Source organism: Lycorma delicatula, chromosome 2 (assembly GCF_047948215.1).
Source record: "Lycorma delicatula isolate Av1 chromosome 2, ASM4794821v1, whole genome shotgun sequence".
Lineage (NCBI taxonomy): Eukaryota > Metazoa > Arthropoda > Insecta > Hemiptera > Fulgoridae > Lycorma > Lycorma delicatula.
The window spans coordinates 198,902,863-198,926,937 of NC_134456.1; the positions used below are offsets into that span (position 1 = coordinate 198,902,863).

The window sequence follows — 24,075 nt, forward strand, 5'->3', positions numbered from 1 at the left end:
AAAAACTTCAGAGTTGAGTTCTCATTTCCCAAAGAATGCTAAATATATAAATATAAAAATACAGAGTGATTCCAAACTGCACAGCAATCTCTTGGGGGATGATTTTATAGCCAAAAATAAGAAAAAAATTTCATATAAAAGTAGGTCAGAAAACTGTTCATTAGTGAGTTTTGACTAGCGAAATATCTAGCCTTGTTTGCTGCTTCCTTATGGTTTTGATCTAGGAGAGTGAATAAAAGTGGTCCCAGACCTCTATTTCTCTTAGGTTTTAACAAAAACGGGCTAAAGCACAAAAGTTTTGTCGGAAAATATAGTTTTTGAGATTTGGAATAAAATAACTTTGTTAATTTACCAATAAAATTTTACAATATTGTAAATTAATAATAATATTTAATAAATTTTTATAATTTATTATAATTAATAATTTATATTGTAATTTGTAAATTTATAAATAAAAATTTCTAGTTACCTTTGTAGAGAATTTAATTCTGAGAAAATTTATGTAAATAAGTTTATTAAAATTAAACACAAATTTGGGAAGTTCAGCTTTAATTAGAAACAAAACACACAAACTGGATCGGAAAAGTGGTACTATTTTAAATAGGACAACAAACGTACAAGTACTAAAAATTATAAAAATTTTGAAAGATATCTTTCTAAAACATATTAAAAATTTTGATTTTTTTCATAGGTTGGCAATAACAGCTGATCAACAATTAAGTTTAGTTTTGTAGCATTTAAATACTCATTTGAGCGGTGTTTGCTGTTTCTTTTTTTTAAAATTAAATTAATTAAATAAAAGTATATTTAATATGATATAATATTGAAAATGAACAAGTAGATCTGTCTGGTGATTCTGTTTTAACAAAATTAATGAAGATTAAATAAACAAAAATATTTTTATAGTGATCATTATCACAAAACTGTATGAATTTTTCTTTTTGTGTTATGATCAGTCTTTACAATATTATTTTAAGTTAAGCTACTTTAAACTGAATAAATGAATATAAATGTAACTTACAGTTTTTGGAGGAAAGATGGGATCTGGGTAATCCCCTGCTGAGAACCGATTATTTGAATATCGATGATCAATTGGAACTGGTCCAGCTAATGGAAGTCCTAATCTTGTTCCAACACTTTCACTACCTGTCTCAGATTCATGACCACCTCCATAATCAAGTTCACAATGTACATTACTCACAGAAGAGCCTGTTCTTAATTCCAATTTCATATCAGATATATTAGAAGAACGATCACTTTCTTTGCATTGTTTCTCAGCATCAATATTTTCAACTGCAACAACATCTTTAAATGAAAAGAAAAAACAGTTAATAAACTGAAATAAAAGTAGAATATTTAATAATTATTACAGAAAAAGTCGTCAATAACAAAATCTATAAAAACATAAGATTTCACAGTTCTCTGTAATGAGAAAATATACTTTAGTCTATAGTGACCAGTATCATTATTTGAAAGCACATAATCCTTGTGATACATCCCAAGATGTTGACCCTATTCAATAAAATGACTAACTTCATGTATATGAACTGACTTCATGTATATGACTAACTTCATGTATGGTAATAAACTGTGAATGATATTTTTAATTTTTTCTTAATGGGTTGAAAGAGTGTACATAATGCATTATTTCACAATAGAAATGGATATACTGATTTGATGTTTTAAAATATCTGTCCCACTTTTTTTTGTAGCTTTGATGAATATGGTGAATTTGATGATAATTATATTCTTCAGGTATAAAATTTTCTATGGTAAACAGAGTGAAGATGTGGGTTGAACATCACCTGCACCATTTTGGTGACCTTAGAATGCCGATGCACAACACTATATTTTATGAAGAAACTATGGGACTTCAATTCATTTCTCACTTTTCCTAGTAAATCTGGCATGGTGTTCTTCAGAATGACTGGGCTGTTTGAAGGAATAATATTTTACTCATACCATATTGTTTATAATTATCAAGGATGTGCAACCTATTATTAGATTTACATAGAGTACGAGGTCTGTCAAAAAAATACGTTGACTAACATCATAAGACAAAATGTACTTTATTTAGAAGTTACTTGTCTGGGTGTCCTTCAAAGTATTCTCCTCCTCATTGCACACACTTATCCCAACAGTGTTTCCACTTTTGGAAACAGTCCTGGAACTCTTCTTATGTGATGTTCTTCAGTTCCTTCGTCGCATTTGCCTCAATCTCGGGAATCGTCTCAAATCTTCTTCCTTTCAAAGGTTTTTTGAGTTTGGGGAAAAAGAAGAAGGAGTGAGGAGTGAGGACAGGTGAGTAGGGTGGTTGGGGAAGAACAGTGATCGAGTGTTTGGCCAAAAACTCACAAGTTCTGAGGGCTGAATGGGCTGGAGCATTGTTGTGATGAAAAAACCAGTCACCACTCTTCCACATTTCTGGCCTTTTCCGCTGGCTAGCATCCTTCAGACATTTGAGAACTTCAATGAACTTCTCTGATGGTCAGACGTCGATTTGCCCGAACCAGGGTGTTGATTTTGTCTACGTGTGAGTCGTCAGTTGACGTGGAAGGACGTCCAGGACGCTCATCATCTTCAATCGACTAACGACCATCTTTAAAACATCCATGCCACTTAAAAACATGTCGCACGCTTCATAGCAACATCGCCATAAGCCGTCTTGAGCATATCAAAAGTTTCACTCGCAGATAATCTGAGTTTAACACAAAATTTCACAGCAACTCTTTGCTCGTTCAAATCACTCATTCTAAAATCCGCCAAACGAAAAAACACACTTCACAAACAACCGCGTAGCTAAGCAACCAATAATGACATTTGCAATAAAAAAAAAACTGCGTTTTAATTTCCTGATCTGTACGAACACGGCGACACCAAGGGGATTTTACTGGAACCAGCTGGACCCGCGCAATTCAAACAGTCTACGTATTTTTTGAATAGACCTCGTACGTAATATAACTAAAGAAATAATTTCTTATAAACTAAACATGTCATAATAATGAAAATAAAAATGTTATAAATTATTCTTTAAATTGAATTTTAGTAATCTATAAGTATCAATTAAAAATAAGTCTTGCAATTAACAAGTAATTTATAATGAAATCAAATTTTGAATCAATAAGAGTAAAAGCTGAAAAGGTATAATTACTGTTATAGTTACACTTTCTTAGTGTAATTAAGGTATAATTACACTTTCTTAGTGTAAATATTTGTGAAACAGGTATTTAATGAGTATAGATTTGTAAATAAATATTTACTTATAAAATGATGAGGTAAAAGCTGAAAAATGAGTTCAAATAAACTCAAAATACTTTCAGTCATCAAACAGTATCTAATGGCTATTTTTATTAATTAGAAACCATGCTTCCAGTGAACATACTATATATCCATCCATTCTAATTGAATCAGGTCAGTTTCAGGCAGTAATCATAATGAAAAATCACTTTTAAAAATATTAACCGACAAATATTATATTAAAAAACTTGTTCTTTTAAATGATAATTAAAACTCTTAGATTTAATCAGCTAATAAATAAATTTAATTTCCTAAGCATTTGGCACTGTTGGTATTAATATAATTTGAATAAATTAAAGTTTCTACTTACCAACAATTTTCAATATATATGTCCTAGTACTTTTGAAGTTACCACTCCATCATCAGGGACTTCATAGAAGATGTAATTCAAAACTCATACATGTAACTTCTCCTTGTATAATTATATTTTAAATTAAAATTGTTACGTTCACATTAATCGATCGTCAAAAAATTAAAAATAATTTATATGTAAAATATTTTTAATTTTAATTTTAAATATAATTATACATGGAGAAATTGCTCAATGTATGAGTTTCAAATTAAATCTTCTATACAGGCCCTGATGATGGAACAGTGACTCTGAAAGTACTAGGACATATATATTGAAAATTGTTGGTAAGTGGAAACTTTAATTTATATAAAATAATAAAAAAAATCCTGTTAATATTTAATTACACAAATATTTTATAATAGATTATCATTTATAATTAAATTCTATATTTGAATCAATTAAATAGAAAATTAATTTCTATACCTGGTGGCTTATTTACTTTCCGTTGGCAAAGTATAACAACCATTGTAATTGCGACTATCACAATAACACCTCCCAATACTGCTGTAAGAATTAAAACTAATGGAAAACTCTCTGAAAGAAAAATAAAACGAAACATGTAAATAATACATACTAATAAAGTAGGATTTATTAATTAAGATAAATATTAAAGTTTGATATATAATACACTTCATAAAAAAAAATAATGAACACATTTTATATTATTGAAGAGTAAAGCATTAGATATACTACAAAAATTTTCCTGAAAATCACAAAACCACTTCAAACACAACCGACGTTTCTGCACTAATAAAAAGTATTCACTTTAGGTAATAGATTTTTGTTGTTGAATAATTAACAACTTAATTATATGGAATCATGATAACAATAAATAATCCTTCTATAAAAGATAAAATTTCTAGTTATAAACCATAACACCAAAGTTATAATAACAATAAGAAGTTGTGTAAAGAAGGTTTACAGATACTTATTCTTAAAATGTTCACAGATCCTTTGTTAGTAAGTGTTAGAGATATATAAATTTCTCCATAGATAAGATAATTTGATGGTGACTGACATTCAGAGCAGGTACAATTCTGAAACTCAAGGATGTAGTTTCACAACTCTATAATAAACCCTGTTTTTTCCTAACTTCTATAATGTAAATATTACATTTTACCTTCGTACTGTACTATTTGTTTACACAATATTGCAAACTTACAAATAGTCTTCATACAATAAAAGATATAGTCTTGTACTACAGAAGTACAATGTTCTTCTATAAGTAAATAGTGATATGAAGAAATTATTTTTAACAAAACTGTAATAAAAAAATGGGATAGTTTCAGAACTATATCCATAAATGAAGAATAGCCTCAGTTCAGAATTATGTCTATCATTCAAAATGTATAAAAAAATGTATAAAAATAAAATATTAAAATATTTTTAATAATTTTTTATATAAACCATAATAATTATTCTAAACTGAATATGTTTATTTCGTAGTTTAATTTTTATAGACAAATGTATAAATCATTGTCAGTTCTATATATTTCTGTACAGGAAAGCACAACTTACCAATGCTACTAAGGTTATAAGTGAGTGCTCATGATGACATTATTGATGTTATTACAAGCTTTCAGGATGATAAAGTTTAAATAAAAATTGTATAAGAATATACTAGATGTATAAAAGTTATTAACATTGAAAAATGTCTCCTTACAAACATGAATTAATTCATTAATTTATTTTTATAGGTAACATATGAAATGGCAGTAACAATTTTATTAAAAAAAAAAAAAAAAAAATTATAACTGACTTGTTAAATGAATTGAAATAATGATTCAATCAGATCTTTTTGAGACTGATTCAGTATTTTTACAGTGAAATTTCTTCTGACTGGTTTTTAAAAATGGTGCTGTCTGCAATACCATTGAAAAAGAAACTGGATTATAATCGTGAAAAGATTTTACAGAAGCAAGTTAACATTTATTTAGAAGAAGAATTGTGTTTTTAATTACTTTATAAAAACCTAATTTAGTTTTTATGGTTTTGAAGCACTAATATACTATTAGTTCAGATGTTCTGAATCAGCTCTTTAGGTTCAGATGTGATGAGATAAAGTTCAGTTGAGAGAATTTCTTGCAGCATATATGGCAAAACTGGATAAGTCCTGTCTCAATTCATATGAAACTAAAATTGTACTTATAATAGGATAAATATAATAAGGAGGACTAAATTAAATTAATGAAATATATAATAGATTCATTGGATAACAACCAGTTAATACTTTCTTAACATTAAAACGTGCACAAACACAGTACTATCATGTACAATACATATGGCATCACTCCAATGAATGTTAATATAAAAGTCACGATACAAAAACTTACTTTGTGCTTTAAGAACAATTGTAGCATGATCAGTACCATATTGATTGTAGACAGTACAATTGTATACACCAAAGTGTTCTTGTTTTGATTCCCGTATGATTAATGTGCTTTTGACACCTTCACTCAATCGATCCTCTAAAACCTAATTAAACAGAAATCAAAACAAAATAAGAAATAGTTCTAAAAAATTTTATCTTCATATTTTGAAGATAGAAATTAAAAAATATATATAAAGCAAAAAAATTAAGTAGTTTGTCTGATAGTGGCTTATAATATTTAAATACAATATCACCTATCTTTCAACTTAAATCACTTAATCATATGTTCCAATGTAATTGCTAAATCAGTTATCAGGTATTATTAAGCATGTATAAATAAAGTTTATCAATTCAGCTCTTCATGTTTGGGTTCATTGTCAGTATTAAACTTCTTTCTTGGGTTGTGCACCTTAACTTCCAAAGCAAGTAACAATCATTCAGTGTGATATCAGGGAGTGGAAGGAATCCATAATTTCCAACTTGAAAGGTTGGAAAAAGTACCTTTTCTTTTCTTCTTTTCTGTTTAGCTTCCAGGAATCACCATCAGGTATTACTTCAGAGGATAGATGAGAATGGTATGTATGAGTGTAAGTGAAGTACAGTCTTGTATATACGTAGGAACTTTCGATTTGAAATCAGCTGATTTGCAAAGATGCCTTCACCACTAGACCAACTCGGTGGGTTTTTAAAAATACCTGAGTGAAATAAGCTGTATGAGGTCTCAAATTATCACACAATATGCAGATTCCTAATGTAATAATAAGATAATACAGTAAAACTATACGTTTTACTGTATTTTCTTAATCAATTCCATCATATATCTAATGACTTATAGTATGCTTCCTTGGGATTACAAAAGTATTCTTCCTGTCTCAAAGAACAGTTGACATAGTTTTCTCATTTATATTGTTATTCTGAACCTTTTTGAAGAAGATGGTAAGTTACCATTTTACTGATTAATGCTTATCTTCATTTGCGCAGTAATATATTTATTTTCCATTTTCTGCTACTACATATTCGAGAAATTTTTTATCTTTTTATTCAATGTAACTGAGAAATAATTCACTGCAATATCTAGGTTTTATTATGGTAGTTTATTATCATAATCATTATCAATACAAACCAAAATATAGAAATAAACAAAGCTCTCTAATTAAGGTATTTTTTAATTTTTACAGTACATAACATGTTCTGTAAAATGTCATAACATGGGTCTTGCTTTCTTTTAAACTGGTTTTTACATTCATTATTTACGCATTAATTATATTAAAAAAATACAGCTTGACCACTGTTAATCAAAACCCTTTTAACTAAATTGACTTCTTGATTTTTTTTCAGTTTTCTCAACCTAAAACTAGAGTGAATTTAAAATATGAGTACTATTAATTTAGTTTAATAAATTATATTATGTTACCTTTTACAAACAAAATAACACAATTAAAATAACTTAGTATGAAAGATAAAATTTACTAATGCTTCAAAATTTTTAATGATTGCAAACCTTGCCCCACTTTTTATTCTTTGCAGTGATTCATTTTAATTACAGATTGTACCTTCGATACACTTTCTTTATGTGAAAGATAAATAACTGAGACTTACACATTAGTGTATTATTTTAGAAAAGTATTTGTTGAATGCTGTTGTATTTTTTAATGACTGCACATATTTTTGTTTTATTCATAACCTATGTAGTTCAATATAGACTGTCAGCAAGCAGTAAATAGGTTATAATAACAATCATCAAAGAATTGAGGCTATAAGAAAAGTACAAACTGGAGAAGGTTTGTGAATTTTTACAGCAGATTTTGGTGAAGGGAAATCTAGAGGATCAGACTGAATAAAAATGAAAAACAAATTCTGATTCTGTTTTACTTCAAAAAACATTGAAGTACTTTTAGAAAAACTAGATGAGGGGCATAGATATCAATTTTAGTGCTGGCTGGCTTGTTTGAGAAGTGGAAAAATGGATAAGGAATCTGTCAATTACATGAATGTAGGGAGAAGATATTAACTGATCCAGAAGGTGCTTCAATAACACTGTTTTATGAAGCATTATTATACAATAATATTTCAGATATACATCACTAACTGCAGATGTGCATCAGAGAATCTGAAAAACCTAGATCATAAAAAATATTTCACCTCTTGCCTTATCAATATACTATAGGAATATTAAAAGTGCTTGGGTGTCATCATATTTATTTGTAAAATAGTTTGGAAATCTGGAAAATGGTAAAATTTCACTTCTCTGATTTTACAAGTTTAGTGACTATTAGATCAAAGGGTTGTACACTATTTAAAAAGTCATTGTTTCCTTTCCTATACTGAGCAGGATTTAAAGAATTTCAGGACATTGTAAAGACAGTAAAGAAAGATGTCATTTATTGGTGTACTGAGTCTTAGCAGAGAGTGAAATCTTCAATGTCTACAAAATACTGGAAGAAAATTTACAGAATGGATGCAGTAATGAAACAGAGAGTATGATGAAACTGTGAAGATTTATGAAAAATGCCCCAAAATGTGGAGATATAATGAAAAATGTGAATGGCTAAACAAAGACAACCATAAATTAGTTTACATAGACCAGGGCAAACTTGACAAAGTAATGTATTTGAAGAAATGAGTACCAAAAATTCCGATTAGGAGGACAACACTGAAAATGACAGTTGTGTCACAACTGAAATGTCATTGTCTAGAGGTAAAAGATTTTTGCTTGTATTTCAGCATAATTAACTGGATTGAAAATTTGGATTTTGAATAATAACTTTTTATCTTTTACAGTAGTTATTATCAGTTTCAGATCACCTCGTATTTTGTGGAACTACTACTATGTGAAGAATCTTCCTCAGTAGATATCCTTCTGATAAAAAGATGGCAAGATATTGGTGCAAGAAAATCTTGTAAAAACAAAAGACCCAGTAAAAATTTAAAAAGGTTTTTTCTTAGAAAAATAATAGATAGAATAATTTTTGTTTCATTTTATTGTTATTTAATAACTTATTTTTAATTGCTTAACTTATTTTTATTTTATTTTGATAATGTAATCTTATTTTACTTTTTATACTTCTTTTACTTTGTATTATGCTATTCTTTTAATTAGATGTAACACTGCAATTACTGGAACTGTATTATTAATTTTTTGTATTCATTCTCTTAGTAGACTAAATTACCTGAAATTTTTTTTATTCGAAATCAGCTCCGTCATTGTGATGAATCCTAAATCTGTGAAAGGGAATGGTTAGGGCAGTACTTGAATACTGACTGCCCTCCACATGGAATTACAAGAAATACTTATTCAGGTTAAGACTCTTCAGAGAACTAAGTAACTTCTTGTTTTCTTTTACTGTAGTTTGCTTAAGTTAAATTTATTTGTATTTTTCTTATTATTGAAGTATATTATTATGCTTTTATTTAGTTTGCAAGCTATGCTGTTTTTTTATGACAAAAATGTAATGATTTATAGTAATCGATTAGTTAATTGTTAAAATATTTACCGAATAATCTTGATGGTTATCTCCTACATCTTCACCTTTGAATGTCCATACAACCTTCTGTGGAGTTGGAATTGAAAACGCTGAACATTCTAATCTTACATTATCACCAGGAATACCAAATTGTGTACGATGTGATATAATGGTTGGAGGTCCCTTTAAATAAACAGTTGCTTCTGCTTCTATTATTGGAAATCCATGAACACTTGCCCTGCAGTAGTATCGCCCACCAGTTTCTTGACTTGCCGTTAAAGTTAAATTTGTTGATGTACTAACCATCTGTCAAAATAAATGTATATAAAACACTAAAAATGTAATCACAGATAAAAAAAATGTAATAAAAAATGTAGGTAATAAAAAATAAGTTTTTATAAATGGTGTATTTTCCAGTATTAATTCTGATAAAATATTAAAGTTTAGAAAAAAGCTTTGAGAATTTCATGATGTATCATTTATTATATGATTAATAATATATTATTTATTTAACATGATTAAGTTATATTTCAAGTTAAGAGAAAATAGTCAGCTGAGAGAAATACAGAAATGCAATGTTAAAAGATGTTCTCAACAAATTATTTTTAATTAAAAGAAAAGATTTTTTTATAAAAACAGTATTAGTTTTTTCTTCTTTTTTTAAAAATTGTTTGCAATTTAATGTTTAATTAATAGAAATATCTGTCAAATTCTATTTACAATTGATTACATTTTTTTTTTGGAACCTTTAGTAAATTATACCACTTAAATTAACATTAAAAAGGAATCCCAATTGAGATTCTTAAAAAATTACACACTAGTGCTATAAAGAACTTCTGAGGGTAGAAAGTACACACGATAAAAGTATAATAGAAAACAAATAACAACAACAAGAATCATAGAAAAAATAAACCAAACAAGACAAAAATTAAAAATGAATGTGAAAACAGACAGAGAGGAAGGCAATGAAGGATTGATTAATTAATGTACACCACTCACTGGATGTAATTGCACCATAGAGTTACTAAGATCCAGAACATGTAGCTGCTTCAGTCTTCTAACATCCTCAATGTTGTCCAGAATGTTTACGGCCAAGTAGTTAACATGGTGATTTAGCTGAAGTTCATATTTCAAACTGAAATGTTGTATATTTTCCTTGATATACTGCAGACTCAATTATTCATGGATTTCACTGTTTTTAGCAAATCACAGCACCTTAGATATGCATCTTGCTAGTTTGCTCTGAAATTGCTGTATGATTTTAACTTTAAGGCAAATAATAGAATGTAATTTATGTATAATTAAATTTTATTATTTGCTTGCCGTATCCCATAGTTGGATGCTATATGTCCATACTGGTTTCAAAATTCCTAAGTATAAAAGTAGCTTATTAGAAAAAGATAACTCAGACTTTCTCTCCAGCAATCAGTACATTTCCTTGAACTTTAGATTTTCTTCACTCTCACATGAACCTTTCATGTCAAATGATGATCCAGGTACGTAACACTTTCAGTATGCAACATCAAAATGTCATCAATGTGGACCCGTGGGCAGTCTCCTTTTCTCATTGCAAATGACACATAGCTCGACAGCTTGATTAACCCTTATCTTCCATGTATCCAGCCACCTGCTCATTAGATTTAATTTGGATTAAATATATTAGTTGAGACTACAGTTGGGTTATTATCAACAGCCAGAATGGCTATGTCATCGGCAAAAAAAGTGACAGTGATTCCATTCTGTACCAGAAGGTGAGCAATGAAGATACAGTAAAAAACAGGTCCCAAAACTGAGTCTGCAGAACTCTTGACTTAATGTTGACTTAATGTTGAATGTAATTTTAATATTTGAATATTTTACCTGGGAGAATTGCCCATCCAGCCTAGCTATGAAGAACAATGTAATAAGTTTGGGGAAGGTTCTTTTTCAACTTGTATACAAACCCGGACAGCCAGACTTTGTCTAAAGCCTGCTAGACATCTAAGAAGGTTGCCAAACAGTATCTCTTCTCTAAGCTCTTGCTGATGACATTAACAAGTCTGTGTGTTTGCTCAATAATGGAAAGCCCACTATGGAAACTGAACTGGTGATCTGGAATAACCGACTCTTTGATGGGTATTTTAATAATAATAAGTGTTTAAGCATGACTTTTTTATTTAATATCTTGATATTTACTTTACTATTCAACTTAATTACTATTTCTATGCATAAATATGATTTACAAACTTGCCTTTTTTTTATTAATTTTATTTTTTGACACTACTATAAGGTTTTCCCATAATCTTTTGAGACTACTCGGAGAATTCTGGACATTTGTCACCCTTGGAGTAGTTCAATTTCCTGTTCTTGATATAATGTAATACAACAATTTATATTTAAGCCAATGATGTGACGTGTTTAAAATTGTATCAAACTGAGTAAAATATTTATTTGTTCTTAACATACAATTTTGTAAGTAAACATTACTTTTAACAAATAATTATGAAGTATAAGGTTTATCCTAAATTGTAAAAGAAAGTAATTATGTGTCACATGTATTTTAAAATAATAACAATATTATTTGAAAGAGAATAATTTGATTAAAATTAAAGAAGAAATCAAAATAATATATGTCAATATATGTATGTACCTTCTTACTCTCTTCATGTATCCACATTATTTCAGGTGGAGGATTGCCATCAACATCACATGTTAATGTGAAAGTTGTACCAAAATCGGCCTGCACGCTTCTCGGTTTCATTCTGAACCTTGGACCATCTGAAAACATTAATTAAATTTGTTAACAATTACTGTTATAACAATAATTGTATGATTCAGACACTAAAGGAATTAAAAATTTCAAAGAATTGAATCTGAAACTTTATCAACCCTTTTTATCTAGATATATGACAACACTGATTTATTTAAAATGAGTTTAAAAGTTAAACTTATCTTAATAAATAAAACAGATCTAAAGATTAATAAGATGTACTAAGTAAATAAGAATAATAATAATAAATAAAATAAAGTGTTAATATTATAATTTTAGCATAATACTTATAGTACCAAATTAAACAATTATTAAATTGAAGATTTTATAAATTTTGATTAAATACTAACAGGAAACTCATTTATGGTTATATTTGCTAGTTTCTATCATCAAAGAAATGTTTTTTGTTAATTCTAAACAACCTTATTTATATTATCACTGAACTGAAACATAAATCTAAATAACTAACAAATAACCATGAACTACAGAAGTCCATCCAACATTCATTCAATATGTGAACTATAAAAGCATATACATTTTATTTTAATAATTTTTTAACTTTTTAAAATGTTTCAGATTTCTTAAATGCTAAGAACCCTGAAAACGACAGAACCCTTATACATAAACTGCAACAGTTGATGTGTATTTTCCTTTACAATATGAGTTAAAAAAATAACTAATATCAATCACCTTTTTCTTGGTACACTCAATATTTTCTACTGGTAAAAATTTAAGCATTTTAAAATAAATAAACAAATTTTAATTCTATTAAAAAAGTACAAAGAAGAAAAGTATATATATATATTATATTATATTATATTAAAAATATAATATCTGATATTATAAATATAAATTATAATATAATAATGTATATTGTTATAAAAATGATTAAAATTTGTGTGTATACATTACATTTTATTATAAATATAAAATTCATTGTTAAAACAATACTTTCATAGTGTTTTAATATTACTTTACAATGTTCAATTATTATAAATCCATCAAAATAATAAAAACGAGGATGTACAAAAAGTGTAACAATCTAAGTATTAAATAAAATGCCATTAGAAAGTAAAGAACAGCTTATAAGTCATATGAAATATGATAAATGAAAAATGTTTGAAGGAAAAACTAAAATTAAAAACAACTGACTGAAAAACTTTACATCAATGCAGATAGGGAAATAATGTTTTAGTTATTGAAAAAAATTAAGGATATTAAAACAAACAAATAAACCATCAACAACAGTAAATTAACTCACAACTTATATCCAACGTCTCAGATTCTTCACTTTTACCAACAGCATTATGAACTTCGCATTTTATAATCGAATCGTGTTGTTTTCTTGATATATTAGTTAATATCAATTCAGTCGTTGGATCACCTGCTACAAGTTGATCATTAATGAACCATCTATAAGTAACATCAGGAGGATTTGCATCAGCTGAGCATAACAGTCTGACATCAGCTCCTTCTACTAGTCTTGAACTACCACCAACAACTTTCACTGTAACCTGTAAAATGAGATATACATTACATAATATATATATTATATAAATAAAAATATTTAAGAAAAATAACTGTAGTAGAACCCTGATATCTGAATTTCACTTTATTCAGATTGATCTAGAAAAACAAATTGTCCATTTTTGTGTGGTAGATTGAAGTCATGGATAAATTTAGGTATGCTTTAGAGTGTTATACAGAGATAAACAGAATCATCTCTTTCAAAAGAGGGCAGTGACAATTATTTTATTACATTTCTTAATCCACTTCATTTGAGATTGGATGAGTTACTGATAGAAAGTATTGTTTTTTTTTTGTATTGGTAATTTAAGTGTTAAGAATAATTTATTATTTACTGGTAAATACTGATTAGAAGAATGTCTGACATTAAAAAAAAAAAAAACAGAAGAAAGTTATTATTACAAAAGAAATGTTTAAAGTATTAAAATGTTGGATAATGAACAGTAGAAAGTGCAAAAGAATCACTTGCATAGTAGGAATGGGATAAATTACTGTTTCTGACTCGATAAAAAAAATGAGCTGAATTAGAAAAGTGGTGTTCTACAAAATTTTTATCTTCTTTAACAATACAAATATTCACAAACTGATCCATGAAGGTAACTGTTACTTAACACTTAGAAAACATAACCTATTATTATTATTCATTGTGGGTATTATATTTACCTTTGGAGCATATTTTACTTGTAGACGCAATTTTGCACTTCTATATGTTCTATCAGCAGTGTTTTGTGCTTGACATGTGAAAGTTGTATTATGGTGTTCCTTTTTAGGTGTTAGTTTTAATATAGACTTTGCTGTAAATCTTCTTCCATCTGGCAGTGGATCTAGTAAGTATTCTATACCATCACGTAATACATTACCAAATCCATCTATCCATGTTATCTATTAAAACAAAAAAGTTGAAATATTCCATAAAAAATTACAGTAAAATGCACAACATTAGATAATTAATGAAATAAGAAGATAAAAGACAAACATGATAATTAGCAGTGAGAAAAAAAAATACAATATTAAAACAATTGAAAAATAATGAACCTTTAAAGAAAAATAAAAAAATAAATAAATTGGATAATTTAGTAATCATTAAAAAACTTCAGCATAAAAATATTTCATTAGTTAATATAAAAAAAAAAATATTATTATAAAATGCAAAAAAAAAATTGAAATTTATTGTTAAGTAAATATTTTCTTTATTACTAAATACAATTAGCAATACTGTTAACTGTTAAATATAAGAGTGTAGAAATTTTAATTAATATTATCTTAATACAATTCATAGTCCAGAATTTCAGACCATTCATTTTTACGCTCATTACAGATGATTCCACTGAAGTATGATTCAAACATAAGTAATTAACAAGATCAGTCAAATATAAAATTTGGACTTTTAAAAAAAAATCATTCACTGGATGGGTAGTAAATAATTTTAAATAAAGATCACATCCCTTTGCATTCTTCTAGGGAAGACTTTGCATTGCTATTCATGAGAAGATTTTCCATTGTTGAGTAATCTTTATTAAATATTTATTTAAACTAATAAATATATTTCCATTTAAAAGACAATTTTCTTTGTTTCAAAGATGATGATGATGATCTGTTGCCAACATATAAATTAATACATGTAAAAACTAATAATCAAAATAAAGATTGAAATACTTGGTCAGATTTCCAATTTTCTATCAGTCTCTGCCATCCATCCTACAATTATAATATAATCATCATTCTATAGTTTTGCAAATAGCAATTTAACTATCAGTTCAAGGTATTTCTGAGGTCCAAGAAAGAAGTTATAAATTACATACTGTAAAAAATGGATGAGTAGTACCTTTTTCTAATTACAAAACAGTTACTGCCAAAAATTGAAAAATGATGTAATATTTAACGTGAACTATGAAATGTGGGTTGAAAATGTTCTTGAAATTTAACCTATTCAATATAACTTTTCCATTATTACATGTAATTTTAATGTGAAAATTATTTTACATGTATTTTTATCCAATGTAAATATAATTCAGGTGTTATGCCAAAGGTGTTATACCACCGGGATACTGGATAAAAATGAGTCATATTGTTTGTTACATGAACTTTTTTTTAATTCAGTTAAAATATCCTAGAGGTATTTTCAATTATAATTTTCACATAGAGACTATGGAAATTTTGTGTTGAAATTTATATATTTAATTTGTAATATTTTAGACTGTATACAGAGAAAGTAATTTTAAATGAAATAATACCACCAGAAAAAGTAATAGAAACATCATATTTATATATATATATATATACATTTTTTTGAAAATTCAAATGTTTCTTTATCATAGTGACCACTGTGTTAATAAAATTTAATATAAGAGATATAAATCACCAAAACTTACTGATTAGATAAGTTAAACTAACCATATTAATTCCTAAGAATCAATTTTTGCATCATACCGCATCTTCAGTTGGCATTAATTCTATAATTACATTATAATATTCTTCTTTTAAAAAATTAGTTATTTTAATTTTATTTTTGAAATTTTAAGTTTTTTTTTGAAATTTTAAAGTATTATGAATGTATACAGAGTGACCAGGAAGTCGCCGTATCCGTATGGTTAACAAAACATATAAGTTAGGATATGTGTTTAGAACATACTGTATTTTTGTTGGGGTTGGTCGGCCAAAGTTTTTTACGTCACACTCTGAATAAAAGACAGTTGTGCTAAAATGGCTGATACGAATAGTTACAGCGTCGAGGAGCGGTTAGTGTTAAGTGTATGGGTTCATGAACGACAATATACGAATCAAAAAATGAAGCTAAATAGTGATATGTTTCGGCTACGCTTTAATGAGCCACTACCACGAAAAGCAACAATATTGGATTGGGAAAAACATGTGTTTGAATTAGGCAGTGGATAGGCCGCGGAGTGGACGAAAGTTAACGCGGTTAGAAACATGTGCTGCTATTACAGTTTCCATTGAACAATCCCCAGTGAAATCAACTCGTAAACGGTCAGCTGAACTTCGTAGACCGTGAACGAAATGCAAGACTATATGAAAAAGGATTTGAAAGTTGGGCCATTTCGTCTGTTGTTCATCAGTGAACTGTCAGATGCAGAAAAGAAACGTCGCGCTTCATTCTGTCGGGCTTTATTAGAAAACTTCCCTGCTGCAGTGCGTCGTGGAAAGGTGTTTTTTTACTGATGAATGTGCAATCTATCGCAGTTCGCGTACCAGAAATGTGTTATTTTGGGCCAAAGAAAATCCTTATTATGCGACAGAATAGAAAAGAAATCCACCATACGTCATGATATGGGCTGGAATTTCAGCTCGTCATTTGTTTGGTCCTTATTTTTTTGACGGGCCAGCGATTGCACAAACTTATTTAGAGATGTTGGAGGCAAGGTTAATACCACAGTTTCAAGAGGAGATCTCATGGAACGAGTGTGGTTGCAGCAGGATGGAGTACCTGCATATTTTGCTCTATCAATCCACGCGTTTCTGAATGAAAAATTTCCAGGATGTTGGATTGGCAGCGGTACTCGAGCGTCACCAGTTCCGTTCATGGCTACCACGAAGTCCTGATCTCACCACACCAGACAATTCAATATGGGGAATTATCAAGACACGCGTATCTGCACGTCGCTACAATACAAATGAAGAATTGCGTGACGCTGAGAGGAACGCTTTCCATAATGTAACACCAAAAATGCGCCGTTGCATGTCACGTGGCGACGTATAGAATTGTGTGTAAAACATGAGGGTGAACACACAGACTTACTAGACCATTAAAATTAATACTATGTATCAAGTGAGTAAATAAAATAATTCATTATTATATCGCATTTTTCATTTATAACTCATTACAAATTTTTAGTTCTATCTTTAGGAGGTATATAACACAAATTTTGCTGTCCAGTACTGGAATGCATCATTCCAAAATGTAATGGAATGATGCATTCCAGTACTGGATAAAAAAATCAACCAAAAATAAACATACTTCATTCTGGCCTTACTTTGCCAAATTCTCTTAATATAAATAAAATTTGACTGTTGCTTTATGTTGTGAAGGTTAAAAACATTCACTGTCAACTGATACACATAGAATATCTCTTGGACGGCCATTTGTGGAAGTTGCAGATTTTGCATATAGTCCATACATATTCCTGCTACTTTGTTATCTGCTAAACCTTTGTTCCTGATTCTTTCAACAGTTTTAAAAATATTTTTTGGCTCTCCTTTTATGATTTAGAAGCTCATAAACATGAACTCCTTTGGCTGCATCCTACACAGAAACAGTGCCCCCATCTATAGACTAAAACCAAACTACAAATTTTGCAAAACTGAAAATTTTCTCAAATGAATTAAACTTTTAACATCTGTGTACTTAAAAATGTGGTGTTTATGTGGAAGAGATGTGACTTGGCCTAACCAGTGAACTGATGAAAAACTTAATTTTGAAAAAAAGGAGATCAGGTTTTTCTCAAATGACTGATCCATTTATATATTGTGTACTGCATGATTACTGAACTGTTATTAGTTCATTTGTAACAATGAGTGCCTATAATTTTATTTTTTGTCACAAAGACAAACTTTATTCTTATATCTGAAAGAAATTAATTTTGACATTTTAATGCAATTTAAAAAAATGTTCTTTAAAATTCTGTCTTTTTAAACAAATTTTATTTCATATGTTTTTAGCTTTATAAAATATTGTGCTATTATGTTAGCTGATCCTTTAATATCAATCTTCCATTTTAGTAAATAAATTATTTTTTTCATAATTAATAATAAATAAGTAATTAATAAATAACTAATTAATTAAGTAATGCCAGTAAGGATGATTATCACACTGTCACCACAAATAAAATATATGAAAAATAATCATCAAAAACTTTATATTTTAAAATTTTTTATTATTTTAGTAACTACAGGCTAACTACCTAAGTACCACAGAATTATAGTTACATAAGAAAGACAAATTTAATAGTGTAAAAAGACTGGTATAAGGGAACTGAGTAATGGATTCCTACCAATTAAGAAGAAAGTACTAGAAAATATAATAATGGGAGGAATTCAGAAAGGGGCTAAAAGAAACCCTTTTAGTAAAGGTAACAGGTCTGTTTAACAATTATCTTTTGTAATACTGCCCACTGATACATCTAAATAGATGTTGTCCCGTGGAAAGAATTACTGGACCAGGGTAGGAATGCATGGGAATGAAAGGGCTCTGTCGATCATTCTCACGCTCAACTGGGGTCTGGTCCAGCAGATAAAAAGGATAGGAGTATAAATACTCCGGGAAAGTTCAGTTGAAATCAGTTGTGCGAGAGTCAGTCTAAGCGAGGTGTTATGATGTCAGTCTGCAAAATTTGAGTTCTGCGAGGAGATTCTGCAATAGAATATTCCATGAGAGGACAGTGAAAAAGCAAATTTCTAGTGTGCAGATTTGGCGCAATTAAGGTAATGTCATGAGTAATTCCAGTACACGAAAACAAGAAATGGTTCGGTGAGTTACTGTAAGACTAAGCGAAAGAGATAATGTACTATATTTCATTCATCAATTGTTAGGGTAGTTTTATTTGTGAGCAGCAAAGGTATTTGCAGTAAAAGAACTTTATGCTTGTCTTGTGTACTGTACTATTGTTGTTAATACAAGACTAGTGGTTAAAAGTGTTAAGACTACCGGTTGTGCTAAAGTATTTTGTCAATGGGACTGAATTCTGCTTCTCATTATTTATCTACCTGTGAATAAATCCTGACGATTATTTAAATTTTTTTTTGTATGTAATCACTGTTTATTATTATTGTTGTTTGCTGTTGTCATTATTACTCTAATTATTATTGTGGTTGTGATTACTATTTTTGTTATTACTGCTGTCATTATTATTAATGATTTGTCTTTTTTTTTACTTATGTTTTTAAACTAATAAATTGTAATTATATAACATTTTCAATTATTCATCTCTCAACATCCTCATCGAGCCATGAACATGCAACAATAGCTATAAAAAATGCTAATCCTAACTGGGATTCTAACCTATTTCTTCTGGATGAAAAGCATCCCTCTGCTACAGAGGTTGGTACTTATTTAATAACTAATAATAAGAAGTGGATAAAAAACTGAGTGTAGAACCTGAACCAGGGCAGAATGCAGTTTAAGTAAAAGTGAATGAAAATTACAATGCTTAATAAATTATATTCATTCCAAATTATTCAACAATCATACCTCTACACCTATATAAATTCAGAGAAATTTCTAAATATCAATATAAACTTCAAAATATCCATGATAGTATAAAAACAAAAGAGACCTGTTACTGATTATGATTCGAGGTAAAGGTTTAACTCAAAGTTTTATTTTAATCAAACGAATGATGCCATTAATTTTAAATAGCTGTCATATTTTTTGATTTCATTTTTGTAAAAAAAGCTTTTCCTAGAGTAAAACTTGATTTATAATTACAATAAATGTTCTCGTTCATGTATATGTATGACAACTGTAAATACAAGTGAATACATGTTTATGTATATGTTGTTATTTTACTGTAATTACAACTAACTTCAACTTTATAAATTATTTTTTCTTAAGAAATTGTCTCAAATTACTATGAGATTAAGAATAGAAGAATTTGTAGTACAAGTATTTAAAAAAGAAATGAATTTTTCTGTAATTTATTAATAAATAAAATATTTTATATAATATTAAATAGTATCAAAATGCTGTTTTCCATAATTTTAAACACCACCTCAAATTAATTTTACTGACTACCTTTACTTTAAATATAATCACTTTCATTTTGAATATGAAAAAAATATTAAATATGCAAAGTAGTGAATGTTAAAAAAAAATTGTAAAAGAACAAAGACCACTTAAAAGTAAAATGGAAATGGAGCATTACCTCAGCAGCAGGTTTTCCTGCTAGTGAAATGCATTCTAACTCAATCTCCCTGTCTTCAGTCGTTAAAAGGTGATCTCCTTGCACAATTCTTGGTGGCTCAGGAGGTGTAAGTACTGTAAGCGTGGCATATCGTGATCTTACAGGCTCCTGACCTTGTGGTCCTGAACTAACTTGACACTGATATTTAGCATCATCCTCTAGCATTACAGGATAAATATCAAGTGAATAATCACCTAAAAAAATAATACAAAAATTTATTAATTATTGTAATAATTTGCATAGTTTTTTTTATTTTACATATAAAATAAAAAAAACTATATCAAAAAAACTATATCAAACATAATAAAATAAATTAAAAAATTACGAATATATATGTTGAATTTAAAAAAATTTTTTTTAATTCTGTACAACTTAAAATATATTTAATGAATCTACCTATTACACAATAAAAACATAACACATAAGAAGAATAAGTCATATTAATAAAATTAATCAACAATAATTTCTCTAATTTTCAGGTTTAATCATCATTTCTTGCCTTTTTACCTTCCTCTCTTCCAGGGACTGTGCATTGTTCTTTCATCAATAATAAAGAGTAATATATATTCTATTATTAAACAATTATTTGATAATAAGTAATTAGTTAATAATATTAATATAGAGGTTATTCTAATTTTTAAGATTTACATAAATTAGACCCAGTTTAATTTATTCTATTGTATCTAAGAACTCAAACACTTGGTGGGTGTTAATAGAGTGATTTTATAGATATGAATTACATCCTCATCAATTTATACTAATTGCCTTATACCCTTTCTGATTAGTTTAAAGCTTACAATAATAAATAAATTGCTTCATAATAAGAGTCCAAAATTGAGGATAATTTTATTTTATTCTCCAACCATTTATCTGCTATTATATGTAATTTCATTTTATTACTGAAATTTATCTTCATAGAATTGATGTAACAAAAAAAAATTATTCGTCTTGATTTTTTTAAAACTAAACTTGATTTTATCTTCATCTGAAACTTATAAAAGAGTCCTAATAATGTGCCTAATGAATTGATGATATCTATTTTTTTCTTGCCATTCAAGTTATGCATTTTTGCACCAAGAGTTCTCCTCATTATATATAATTTTCCAAATAATTATTTTAAACAGCAATGAATATTTTTAAAAAATAAATATAACTAACATGTTTGTTTTTATATTAAGAATAAGCAATAGTAATAAAGAATAACTGTTATACATAGGAAATGAAATGATATTTAAAAATTTTATTTATTTTTAAAAATATCATAATATGAGTATATGTTATACAAGACATAATAATCTTTGTTTTTTATTTTCATTTTGTATTCATTTAGCCAACCAGAAAGGAAAAACAATTTTTCCTATAAGAAAAATGTTAATAAAAATTAAATTTTCTTAAAAAATCTTTCTTGTTAAGCAAGTTATAAGCTTTAAATTCACGAGCAAAAAAGCAACAAAACAAATATAGTTAGTTCTATTCATTAATGAATATATACCTATAATATTAAGTAAAAAGCATTCATAAAAAGATTTTTTTTCAAAATTTCTAAAAAAAGATAAATTTCTATTTGCAGTACAATATTTTATTAACATAAAGTACTGCGGGCACTATACATTGATGTGTTTGATAGTAAATCTGTATGAGAGTTAATGATGTACCAAAACTTGTCATATGTTTGCTTAAACAAAAATCATTAAAAAAATCATCCTAAAAAAACTGAATTATATTACACTTAGAGTAATTGTAATCTATAATAAAAATTTTAAAATTTACATTCAAGATATAGCTTAAAAATTAAAAAAAAAAATTATGACTTCCACTGGATTATAATGAAAAAATGACAGCTAAAGTAACAGACAGAAGTTATTTGAAATTCGTTGAAAATATTTTGATGAGAATAAAAACAAAACTTTTTATCTAAAATTTGCCAATTTGTCTTAAAAATAATCAAACTAAAAAAAAACTCTCTCACTTCTTAAATGCATGGAAGTATCTATTTCAATGATCGCTTCCAATGATGAATGAGCTAAACAATCTCTCTGAAAAGACTTTTTAATAATATATTTTTAAATGTTTAATAAGTAATTTTTCATCTACTTTAAAAAAAAAAAAAATTATATTTCTTCATCTTTTGAACAACTACAACTGTAAGAACAGAATTAGTTTTGGAGTAAAAATTTTAAAATTCACAACACCAGAGCAAAATTCCTCTATTCACTGGTTATTTGTTCATAATTATATCAGTAATATTTTAATTATAAAAAAAATTCTGGTACAACAGTTAGTTTGCTTTAACATTTTCTACATAGACATGAACAGCATATTAGATTCTTTTAAAGTTAACACAAATATTTTCTATTTTCTGATATAGTATTCAAGTATCCTAACAGTCCTTTCATCTTCCATCTTCCATCTTTGAGTCCTTTATTAATCAAAACACCAATGCCATCACTCAATTACCATTTATCTATTAAAACTAGAATTTATAATTTAAGTTTTTAAATTAAAAGTTATTAGGTAGTAATACAATTAAGGGATCAAATAGTCTAAATTACTGATATTAATGAAAAGATTTATACCGATTAAAAATTAAAAATTGTATAGGTTTAAATAAACCAATAATGCTGTATGAAATCATTTATTAATTCTTCAATGCATTTTATATTCAACAATGTAGACCACAGTACTTGTATTTCTTACACTTAGTAATCTAGTTCTTTTTATTGAACTTACAACAGAAGAATATGAAAAGAAGGGATTAAGATTCTATAATATAAAAGTTAAAAGTAAACTGTAATATCATACCAAGTACCGATGTTAAATTCTATAGAAGTAAACAGCAATGACCATATCTCTATTCATACTGAACTGAGAATCTGCAATGAGTAAAATGAGACTGTGCTTATCAAGATCACCTAAGAATATCTCATAAGACTCTTGAAGCAGCAGCAACTGAATGGGGTACTTGGTCTCTTGTCTAACCCAACCTTACCTCTACTTCTCTTTTTATATTCTCAATGGAGAATCGATATTCATCCTATCTCAGTGAATTGAAAGAAAATACAAATATGATGATCTAAAATGAAAAAATGTGAAACTGGACTAAGGAAAAAAATCAATCTATCTTTTTATGATAGTAAAAAATAAAATTAAAATTTTATTAATATGTTAAAAATACAACATTATTTGCCTCTTACTGCTAATGCTTTTTTGATAGTCACAACTTTTTCTTTTCTTTATTATATAAATAAAATAAAAATTAACATCATACATATTCATTTGTGGGATCATAAATTTATGAGTGCTGTTACATTCATAAATCTATCTTACCTGATATGATAATTTGTTAGGAATGTTTAAAGAATAGTCAGTAACACTAACCTATATTATTAATTAATCGC

General features: G+C 27.7%; 1 protein-coding gene across 1 annotated transcript in view; it reads right to left on the reverse strand.

The window, feature by feature from the left end:
* Nucleotides 1-24,075, reverse strand: part of LOC142320347 (irregular chiasm C-roughest protein-like) — a 47,520-nt gene that overhangs the window by 4,740 nt on the left and 18,705 nt on the right. The window contains exons 3-10 of the mRNA XM_075358053.1: nucleotides 20,639-20,871; nucleotides 14,424-14,642; nucleotides 13,495-13,747; nucleotides 12,114-12,241; nucleotides 9,515-9,790; nucleotides 5,983-6,124; nucleotides 4,073-4,183; nucleotides 1,022-1,305 (exon numbers count right to left, since the gene is read on the reverse strand). Coding sequence (XP_075214168.1) covers nucleotides 1,022-1,305; nucleotides 4,073-4,183; nucleotides 5,983-6,124; nucleotides 9,515-9,790; nucleotides 12,114-12,241; nucleotides 13,495-13,747; nucleotides 14,424-14,642; nucleotides 20,639-20,871 — 1,646 coding nt within the window. The remainder of the gene's footprint in view (nucleotides 1-1,021; nucleotides 1,306-4,072; nucleotides 4,184-5,982; nucleotides 6,125-9,514; nucleotides 9,791-12,113; nucleotides 12,242-13,494; nucleotides 13,748-14,423; nucleotides 14,643-20,638; nucleotides 20,872-24,075) is intronic.